The sequence below is a fragment of the Antrostomus carolinensis genome, unplaced genomic scaffold, assembly GCF_000700745.2.
Source record: "Antrostomus carolinensis isolate BGI_N321 unplaced genomic scaffold, ASM70074v2 scaffold49784, whole genome shotgun sequence".
In the NCBI taxonomy this organism is placed as follows: Eukaryota; Metazoa; Chordata; class Aves; order Caprimulgiformes; family Caprimulgidae; genus Antrostomus; species Antrostomus carolinensis.
Window position 1 is genome coordinate 6,184 of NW_010311028.1, and position 11,347 is coordinate 17,530.

Here is an 11,347-nt window from a genome sequence, read left to right on the forward strand (position 1 = left end):
AAAAAAGGGCTATCGTTTGCACAGAGCAAGTTGTCTGGCTTGAGGTGCTATTGGATTAGTTTCACGTGTGTATGTAGTTTAGTGGTTTATGCGAATCTAGAAATGTAGGAATAACCAGATAATTTCTGAAAAGAGCATATTTCCTTGTGTGGTAATTTTAACACTCTTGATTTGTACCGTTGACAAAACGTCCCATGCTACTTGCATGTTCTGTGGATCAGAAAAAACCTCCTTATCCCGTACAAAATGAAGCGGAAGAAAAAAACCCCAGTATCTGTTAACGCGGGATTCTCTTGATGTTTACCTCAGTATTTTTTATATGCCTATTTATGAATTTTCAGGAAGCCTGGAGAACAGAAACATTCAAAAGAGCCTTCATCTTTGCAATGCATGCATCTGGCAGTTGTGGCATGTGGGGACCGGCTGGAAGAGACACTAATCATGCTGAAATCAGCAGTTCTCTTTAGCAACAGGAGGCTCTGCTTTCACATTTTTGCTGAGGATTCCCTTAAGCCTGACTTTGAGAAGAAGGTGAGTTTCTTTGTCATTTGGTAAATAAATAAATTAGAAGTCACAGATCTCTGAGAAAAATTACACTGGCATCAACAAGTAGTAACTAAGCACTTACTTTACTGTATGTTGTTTATAAATTCCTTATGCATGCATATTTTTTTAAAAAGCTCTATAACATGTAGTGTCTAATTCCTCCTCCCATGTCTTTCAGTTGAAGGAATGGCCTTCCTCATACACAAAAAAGTTTGAATACAACATTTACCCCATAACCTTCTCAGTAGGAAATGCTCAGGAATGGAAAAAGTTATTCAAACCATGTGCTGCCCAGCGCCTTTTTCTTCCGGTAAGGCACCTGGATTTCTGAGTGGGTTGCTTCAGGAAAAGGTTAATTCCACAGAAAGGAAGCTTTGCTGGTGTAACTTTAAAACCATTTTCAGGCTGAAACATCTGCTTAAAGATATTTTAGTCTGTCCTTTAGCCACTTAAAAAAAACCAAACCAGAAATTCAGCCTTACTTTTTTTTTTCTGCTAACAAAGGATGTGTGTTTCTTATTTGTCTCTGGTTCCATGAGCCTCAGACTCTCCAGAGTCAGTGGGAGAGCTCTTTCAGGGCAGATGCTTTCAGGGTAGATGCTGCGTGCCTTCCATAAATGACATTCTTTTCAGTGTACAGTCATCATATCCTCTTTACCCACTATCTCCCTGTCCATGTGTTAGCCTTAGACTGATGCTTTCAGCAATCTCTTTTCCTTGAGTTTTATTTCTTTCTCCAAGACTGTCAGATTTGCCCTGAAGGTAGTCATTCCTGTGTGCTCCAGAGGCAGGTTTCATGCAAGAGCCCTATGCATCCATGGATCTTCAGGTTCAGAGGAAATTTGTGTTCTTTACTGTTTAATACTTAGTGTCATAATACTTAGGGGCAATGGGTGTGAGCTGGAACACAGGAGGTTCCGCTTAAACGTGAGAAAAAACTTCTTTATGGTGAGGGTGACAGAGCCCTGGGACAGGCTGCCCAGGGAGGGTGTGGAGTCTCCTTCTCTGGAGACATTCAAGACCCACCTGGACACCTTCCTGTGTGATCTCATTTAGGTTCCTGCTCTGGCAGGGGGATTGGACTGGATGATCTTTCAAGGTCCCTTCCAATCCCTGACATTCTGTGATTCTGTGTGATTCTGTGATTCTGTGGCATTGAGAACATCCATCAAAAATATCTTGTTCATTGCTGTTGATTGGGGTGACTCCAATAAAGTGACATGCTGTTCACATGATCCACATTTCTTCGTTGCTGTTTTATGAGAAGTGGCGGGGGGACAAAGAAATCTTTACTTTCTCAGATGGAAACAATCAGGAGACAGCTGCACGTCCAGATACGTAGGCTATGAATACATATGTGAGAAAATATGTGCTGTCAGCAGTTCTGTTTATCTGCCGTTTAGGGGTAGACTATCAACAGCACAAAGGCCAGATGGGCTGAAAGTAACTCCAACTTCAGCAGGGATCCTCTCTCCCCTGAGTAAATATTTATATCACCTGGAAAATAATCCCTAAGCGTTAGCTTGTTCAATACAGATTGTTTGTAAGGATGTACTCAAAGGGGGTTGTTCTCACTGGGTAAACACTATTCTCTGCTCTTCCTATTTCTGTGGTATTTTTTGTCTTTTTGGTAGACTCTCCATCACAGAAACGGTTTCACTTTTATTTGTCATCACTCTTCTGATGGCACAAAAGGGTTATGTATTCATGCTGATTCCTTTAGGCTGGGCAGTGCTTTTTTGGTTCCGTTTTTGTCACTCACATGTTGCTGAAGTTTTCCAGTAACTTCCTACAAGGAATATTAGTCTGTTGCCTGTTGTCTTACCAAAACTAGGAGGCAGCGTGAACTGTAAATGTTTGTTTCTCTTGGGGCAATTGCACAATGTTGTGTGTGGTCAGGCTGAGGTTTATGGCTTTGAATAGGAAGGGTTGTCTGAGAGTAGTTGCAACTGACACTAAGTTGATATGGATATAGTAAAGAAAACAAGTTGTAGTAATAGCTGAGGTGGCAAGTGTCCAGTTGGACTTTTGGTACTCAGGTTTGCAGGCTGACAGAAGCCTGGCCTGTTCCTGTGTAATGTCAGCCACCATTATTTTATCAGTTCTTGATAACCAGGTTCTGATGTCCCCTTTGAATGAGACAAAGCTGTAGAAATCCAGTCTGCACGCAGCAGGAGTAGAGGTTTTCTAGTGTTACTGTTTAGAGAACTATTTTGACTGGTATTTTAAATAAATACCAGCAGGATGTCAGTATCCTTCTTTTTTTTTTTTTCTTATCCTTCCCTCTCCTAAGCATTTGCCCCTGCAGTGGCATAAAATGTTGGCTGGATTTAGGCAGGACCCCAGGAGAGCAGTAGTTGTGTTTATCAGCTGTTTAGCCCTCCGTTGTGCAAATTGTTTTGCTTCTGATAATGCTAAACCCGAGTGGAATGCGAGCCTTTGATTCACAAGTGCCTCTCCTGCCAAAGAAATCTCCTGCAGCACCAGCAGGCGTGTGAAAGTGGACAGGAGGGTATGAGGAATGTGTTAAGGGAAAATTGTGTTAAGAATCTTTCAATGGTTTTAGTCCCTTATAACACTAGAGCTATGGGATGTGATCCTGCAGCTTGCGGTAATGAACTGTTTTGTCCTGGGTAACAGGATGACGTACACATTGAATCTTGGGTTACTAAAATACTAAGGAAGATCATGTGGCTTCCTACGTTTTACAGAGGCACTCTGTGACATCTGATCACGTTTGCTACTTGTATGCAGGGAAAGTAGATTGAGCCTCCATGTAATCTCACAAGTCTAAATCTCTTGCGGCACTCTGCCACAATAAAACCATCAGTGGGATTTGCAAAGACGGAATTAAGGAAGATGTGGATCTTATTGTGAGCACAAAGTGAAACTTTAAAAATAAACTGGGAGACTCATGCTCTCAGCAATCACTTGAAACTGTCTTGTAATACTAATAGGGATGTTAAGACACCAGGTGAAAAACTGTCTGCTGCTCTCAGGAATGTTGCACACCACAGAGCTGGCTTGCTGCTGACTCTATTGCTGCTTCAGAGCTACTGAAATATCAGCTAAAGTATCATGGAATGCTTGAGGGATTTTTGGATCATTTTAGTTCTAATAGTAACTAACATTTAGAACTCTTCTCAAAACGTTTAATCTACTTAAGAGCTTTTAAGGTCGATTAGCAATGTCGCTGTATTATAGCTGTCATCTTGAGTACACTGAAGTATCCAGCCCAGTGGATCAGTGGCAGCACTGGGAATAAACACCAGGACCTTGTCTAGACTAAAGGATCCTTCTCTGTTGTAACTTGAGTTAATTGCTTACTACAATTAAGTTTAGTAACTCAACCTTGTGGAACTGTTACATTAGCATCAAGATTTGTGATTTGTCCCCAATTTTGGATGAAGCTCTGATAAACTGCCATGCTAGCTGTTGCAAATCACTAGGTAGCACAGCTTCACAACGCACCAATATGTGTTTACACAGTAGCGTGCTATTACTTACCAACCTTGCTAACACAGGCAGAATCTATGGAGACAGAAGTTGTGAAATCAAATTACAGATGATTGAGTATTTAAGTGAAGTGTCAGGCTAAATATAGACAGTTCTGTGCAGAACTTTTTGACAGATATACTAAGAATACTTTATATAGCTGCAAAAAAAAAATCACACTTCATTTAAGCTGTAAGTGCCTGTGGAGCGAGGAGGGAGACGAGCAGAGTCGAGCCATATTCCTGACCATTTGTTTCAAAAATCCCAGTCTGTCAGGTGTGTCTCCATGGTCTGTACTAGCAGGTGTGAACTCCGAGTACCAAATGCAGTCTGGTGTTGCTTATGCCCCAGGTCAGGTGTGTGTCATGTCCCTGCAGTCATGTCCCTCTGGTTACCCATCCTGGCAGGCTCGGCGTGCTGCCAGCCCGGGCTGTGCGGCCTCTGGTGCAGGCAGAGCAAGCTGGAGGAAGGTCTGTGCTACCACAGGCTTGCCTTGTGGTGTTCAACTGCTTTTGACACTGAAAATCAGCAGAGTCAAAAATATATTGTCTCCTCTTGTATGCTTTTGAATAAGTAAAAGCTAAATGTTGTTTTAAAGGCTGTGTAAAGCCTAAAACACTGTTTCTGAAAACTCTGTTTAGTTTGGGAACAGTGTTTGGGAACAGAGCTACATGAAAGCTATGGGACACTGAGAATGCTGGAGTTATTTAAATGAAGTTTATCCCCAGTGTAACTCCATGAAAATCCTGGGAGCTATGCAAGGAGCAGCCACAATTTTTGAAATTAAATTCCCCTACCCAAGGCAAAGTTAAATGCACAGCCAGAAGGGGCTGTGAGCAATTCAAACTGACGTGCATACGTTTTAAATAAGTCTTAACACTTCCCGTGTGAAAGAGAAAAGCGTGAAGGGCTTACGGCGAGCAGCAGAACTTTCCTTCCAGCTTGGTGGGTGTCACTGCAGGGCAACACCTCAGACACAGGAGAGGGAAGAATCTTTTGACAAACCAGGAAGGTGAGCGTGTGAATCCTGAGTGGATTGATATTGATAGATAGATATTGACAGACATTGATAAGATAACTTCTGCTCACTTTGTATTCATGTTGTGTCCTGTGTCAGACTAAATTTGGGTTGTTTTTTTTAAAAAAATATATTTTGATTTTTATATGACTTCATATAATCGGTCCCTATGAATTAGGGCTTCTAGGTGCTACAAAGTAACACACAATATCCAGGATATCCTTAAGATGAAAAGCCCTTTCTTCTTTTCAACTGTCTGTCTTCTATTGATTTACTCTTAAAATAACTGTCTTTTTTTACTTGTTTTTCTTAGTGTTGGACTCCAGGACACTTAACATTTGCAAATATTTACCTCTGAGCTCTTAGTGTGTTATTGAACTATTTGTGTCACTCATTTATTGATACCTTCACATGCTGTTTTGTACTTTTCTGTGGAAAAATGGTGTATTGCTATAACCTTCCATCAGTGATCTGGATTGTGCTGGACTTGTTTACATGGATTTTCTTGAAGCATAACTTGTGTTTAAAATATAGAGACACTTTGCTTGTCCTGCTATGTAGGAAAAACATGTAGTTACCCTGTCAGAAATACAGGTTGAGGATTTGTTAAACGTGGCTAAATGTCAGTCTGAATCCCCCAGTGTTCAGTCAGGTGAAAAATCTCACTTAAGTCCATACTCATGGATTTGGCATCTTAGTGGATGCCTGTTGAGCATACTTAAAGGTTATTTTTTCCCCCTACTTGTTCAAAATCTTATTGTTCACTGTCTTTTGGAGGTAATCTTCAGTCACAATACATTTCAATTTATGTAAAATTTAATTTCTTTAGTAGAATTTATTAAGTTACCTGCATAAATAGGAGAGTTTGTCATTACTGTCGTTGCAGTTGGATGAGGGAGTGATTGTTACGTTCCACAGCATGGTGAACATCAATAGGCTTTTGGATTTGCTTTTCAAAGAAAGAAAGAAAGAGAGAGATGGGGCTTTTGGCTGAGACCAAAATAAGAAAGTTTCACTCCCTCGGGAATTTTTGGACAGTTTTAGCAAATAATGAAGAAGAGCAACAAGAATGCAGTTGGAACTGATGGCCAAGTGTAACTAATGTTATTTATTACTCAACAAACAGTGCTGGTGCAAACAGCAGGGGAGTTTTCTCGGACTGTTGGAGCACTATATAATTTGCTCTACTAAAATTAATGACTGAGCATGTAAGGATTGGGACAGCCACAAGGGGGAACATTGTCAACAAGGACAGATTAAATATCCTGGATCTAATTTAGGGTTTACACCCTTCTGACTTGACTAACTTTACTGTGGTTATTCCTGATTTAGAGTCTGATAACAGAGATCAGAATCTGACCTGTTAAGTTTTAATACAGCATTTCTATTTACCAAGCAAATTTTGTTCTTCAGGAGGATGCATATACATTTTTGTGATCAATAGGGGTTTCTTCATTAGTGTGAAACATCTGTGTATATTAATATTGAATGTGCACAAGGAGCACAAGGTTGTAAAAAGAAAAACAGTCACTAGAAAGGCATATAAAGAAACATGATACCAAATGGAGAGGAAAAGTTTTCTGAGGAAAAGTTGGAGGAAGTGGAGGAAGCTCTGTGTGCTGGCCAATCCAACTGCAGGATCAGGATCCAAATTAGCTTTTGTGACTGATTGTGAAAGCATCTTTCATTCACTCACAGAGTAGCAGATTCATAAGATACCATATAGCATATAATTTTCAATAGTAATCCTTTCAGAATCCTCACTATACGTTGTGTAAAATCGCATGTTTTCTACAAATGGTTAATTTTTTTGTGTACAACAATACCACTTACAGATCCCTAAAAGAACTAACAAAGCTATGTAAATATATATTCTTTGGGGTTTATTTCTGAACTGAACTAAATCAGCCTTGCAGATTTTTTTTTGAGAGCTTAGTGGATTACTGTCTCACATGAAGGTTAGAATCCAACTCCTGTCAGCCAGTAGCTGTTTTGCTGTGCAGTTAAAAACAAACAAACAAAACCCAGCGAGCCAATAACCTGGTAACTGATGTTCCTCTGTGTAATTACATTCAGCTGATAAATCAATAACCTCTTTCCAATTATCAGTTTAAAATACAAGTACTTTTTGCCAATAATCTTCCTTTTTGTTGTCTATTTGGTTTGTTTTTCATCTTTTCCTCTCCTCACTCTGCAAACCTTTAAAGGTCATTTTAAAGGATGTGGATTCTCTCCTTTATGTGGACACTGATGTTCTCTTCCTGAGGCCCATCGATGACATCTGGCACATCCTGAAAGAGTTCAACTCAACGCAGCTAGCTGCTATGGCCCCGGAACACGAAATACCAAAGATTGGCTGGTATAGTCGATTTGCACGTCACCCTTATTATGGGACAACTGGAGTCAATTCTGGAGTGATGCTAATGAATTTAACACGGATACGCAACACTCGGTTCAAGGTGGGAAGAAATACAGCTGTTGCAGGAATGTATTTATGTGTGTTTTTCACATCTTGTAAAACTTAGTATAAAATTATATAAAGTTTGTAATATAAAGAATCTGAAAAAGATAGAATTATATAGTTGGATACTAAAGCCAGTTGTAGTGAAAATTATTATTAAAATAAGTGAATTATTATTAAAATAAGAGGCTGGAGCACCGAGAACTTGCAGATGAAGCAGTCTGTTAGCAGTAATAAAAATGGCTTCTTCAACTTTGCATTTTCCCTTGAAGGGTACGTGAAAGAACAAATTTGAGGATCTTCAGAGGCAGTCACTGTATTTTTTTTTTTTTTTTTTTAATTGGGAAGCTTGCTGTAAATATTCAGTGAAATTGGTGATTTTTTGCATCTGCTGTAGATAAAATTTTGTATCCTGCTGCAGATCAAGTGATTCTGTGAAATGATATAAATGAGAAGGCAACATTTTTTTCTGACATCTTCTCTCTTTTGTGAAAGGCCTGGCTTGTAAAATCTCTATTTGTTCCATTGAACAAGTATTCTCTAATCTCTATAAAAACTTTATTTACCCCAAGTGGTCTTGTTCCTCTGTCAAGGCCAGGGGTTTCCTGTACTGCTACAGGAACAGCTTGGGTAAAGAAAGCCCTCACTCTTAATACCATAATTCCCGGGGGAAGATAACTTGCAGTCTGCACTTTTCTTTGCTTTAATACCTCAGTTTTCACCCTGTCCCTGCATTTTTGGATTTTTCCACTTTTTCTCCCTCTTGTTGCTCACAGTAGGAAGATTGTGAATAGCAGGAGCTGACATCAGAGCTACACCCAGGAGACTTTGCTTTCCTGTTGAGATAAACAGGAGCACAGTCAGCTCTGCTGTTCCGACTCTATCCAGGTCTAACATTTCCTGGCAGTTCTTCATTTTTCACCTGGGTATCTGACATGGCTTAGCAGACTTGCAAATATGTGGGTGCCACACTCCAAGTCATATATCACATCCCTGTTCATGGTGTTAACACATTGCTTCTGTTTTTCTGTCCTGCAGAACAGCATGATACCGAGTGGTTTGAGTTGGGAGGAAATGTTATATCCATTATACCAAAAGTACAAAAACTACATTACATGGGGAGACCAGGATTTGCTAAATATAATTTTTTACTTTAACCCAGGTAAGTAATGATTCTTGGAGGCAGGATTATCTGTGGTAAGAAAATCTCTTGAACTTGAAAAATTTTTTTAAAGTGCTATTTGTTATTTATAACGTGTATAATGTCCTCTGGCATGAAGTTAATATGTACGTGCATTCTAGGATTTACAACCTATGAAAATACATCTGAAAGTGGTGCAGGTAGTGGGGCTCAGACTGGGTTCCATTGGAGATAGAAATCTGTTCTCTGGAGATTCTGGGAAAATATGGAAGTATAACATTAGTGATCAGAAGAAAAAAAAAAGCTGTACATGTGGTTAACAGCGTCACTGGACAAGGGCCCAGCTGAAAAAATGGGTTTGTTTCAGGTGTTTATCTGAATGTGAAATTGCCAAACTTCCTTCAAAGATGTGCTCTATTTTTCTGATATTTATGCAAATAGGTTACAAAGCTAATAGATAAATGGACACAGCCACTGAATATCTCCTCTGAAACTGTTGCCCTCCCCACTTTGGCTCCTTCACTAAAAGTTGCTTTTTGAGAAAGGTGTTTCCAGGCTCGCCGCTGAATGACGCAGCCCCACCAGGCACCAGGACAGTGTCACCTATATTCTGCTGCTTAGATTTGTGTGTTCCTTACTCTTCTGTATTCTGCTTGCTCTGGGACTACAAAGAGCTACGAAGGACTTCAAGTCTCTCAAAACCTTGTTCTCTGAGAACACCTGTCCTAGTGTGGACCAGTGTGACCAGTATGTATGTACGTGTGAGCCCATCAAAATGTTATATCTGATTCCTGTCCATCACTCTTGGCTCCATAAACGAGCTGTAACATTTTTGGTTTGTCCTTCATTTCCTCTTGAATTGGAGTCTTACTCACATGAGTGTGTATTTCCAAGGAACTGACAAGTTTAAGCATCTTTTTTTTAAAAGGATGTGAATTTTTCCACAAGTCCTGAAACAGTTTCTGGAAATCCAGCCCCTTGAAAGTATTTTGCACTGATCACATAGAAATTACTTCAGGCACTTCCAAAAACATCTGAGAAATGCAAGGAGTTCAAAATTGTAGCATAGCACACGCTTCCCAAAGAAGCAGAGAACCTTATTTCATGCTTCTGGATGCTGCGTATCCATTCTTATTTGCTTTTCCTTGTTTCCTATGTGGCTTTGTATTCCCTCAAGTGATCTTAAGAACAGAATAAGTTTGGATTTATCTATCTTTATTCTGTTCCCTTTTCTTTTTCTCTAAGGAGTCATAGGGTAGGTAATTGGGTATACCCAAATCCAGGCAAAAAAAAAAAGGTGAGAGCACAAGCAAAGCAATAAGCTACCATCTGTTTGCTGCAGACAGATGTCAAACATCAGTGTCCCTGGTATATCATGTATTACCCTCAATCCGAGGGGAAAAATAAAGTGGAAAAAAATCTTCATTGTGAATTCATAAATTAATTTCCAAAGAGAAATGAATGTTATGGGAGGGTCTGCTGAGGAAGGTGAAGCCAGATTAGTTGTGAATTCAAACTAACTTCAGTGTGGAGGTAAAAAACAAGGATTGCAAAAATATTTTAATTTTGTGATGAGAACATCCTCTATCACATGCACATGTTGAGACTTTTCTGCACCATAGTCTGTCTTTTCCTTGTAACTAGTAAATAATTTTTTACAAGTTACGTACCATCGGACTGCACAAGAAAAGAGAACGAAAGAACTGGATACAATTAAAAGAGAAAATCTAGACTTCCCTGAGGTTTTAGGCTGCTGGGTTGTCGAGACTGGCCTGGGAAGGAGTCGGTCAAGACGATGCAATGCCTTGGCTTAAAAATCCACAGAACTGTGTTACCTGGGGCCTGAAGAGATGCGCCCTTTTCCCCATCTCCAAAGGCTGTTCTGGTGATTAGTGCATCTGAAGCCTCACAGAGCAGCTGTTTGAGTCCAGCTGTGACAGCAAAAGATGCACAAAAGCGTCACGGTGAGGAGAAGATCAAGAATACTCAAGTGCCATGTACGAAAGCTAATAAGCACCTGATGACATCCTCTTCCCAGAGTGACCTGCTGATGAGCTGTACTTGCAAACATCTGCTCGGGATTACTGAAAGGATTCCCGTTAAGCGTGACAGGGTTTGGATCAGGCGTCACTACTCTGCCTGTCTTTCCAGCAGCACTGGGGAGCAGTTCTGAACGTGTGATAGGTCAGGCTGAATGGAAACCACTCAGAATCGACCCTATCTGGAGAAGTCTCCTGCTAGAGAGGCCTTAAGGGAAGAAATGTTTCAGAAACTTATTCTCCTACTTCTTCCAGATCCACACAGGACCCAGCTGCAGACTTCTTGGGAAGCTAAGAAAGGCCAAGTGAAGAATTGAATCTTCAGTGCTTCTCCACAACCCGCTGGCATAGTGCAGTGATTCATTGTACTGCATCTCTGATGCAAAAAGGTCACAGGGACTGGTGTGATTTATTATGAGCATATTGCAAATACTGCGAGTGCATAAGAAAGTTTAAAAAAAAATTAATCAGTAGGAGAAAGGAAGTTCCAAGACCTTTTGAGAAATTAGGCTCATCTTTAAATAACCCTGACCTGTGAAATTAATGGATGATGGCTCTTGCAAGGACTGTGGATAAAATACACGACCTGTTATGCTCTGTTGTATCTCAGTATAACAAACTGTCATAGCCTCAGTGAAAGCTTCAGC

General features: G+C 40.1%; 1 protein-coding gene across 1 annotated transcript in view; it reads left to right on the forward strand.

Moving 5' to 3' along the window:
* The first annotated feature begins 347 nt into the window (after positions 1–347).
* Positions 348–11,347, forward strand: part of GXYLT2 (glucoside xylosyltransferase 2) — a 12,718-nt gene continuing 1,718 nt past the window's right edge. The window contains exons 1-4 of the mRNA XM_010166595.1: positions 348–531; positions 725–856; positions 7,267–7,518; positions 8,559–8,682. Of these exons, the coding sequence (XP_010164897.1) occupies positions 391–531; positions 725–856; positions 7,267–7,518; positions 8,559–8,682 (649 nt within the window). The 5' untranslated portion in view covers positions 348–390. The remainder of the gene's footprint in view (positions 532–724; positions 857–7,266; positions 7,519–8,558; positions 8,683–11,347) is intronic.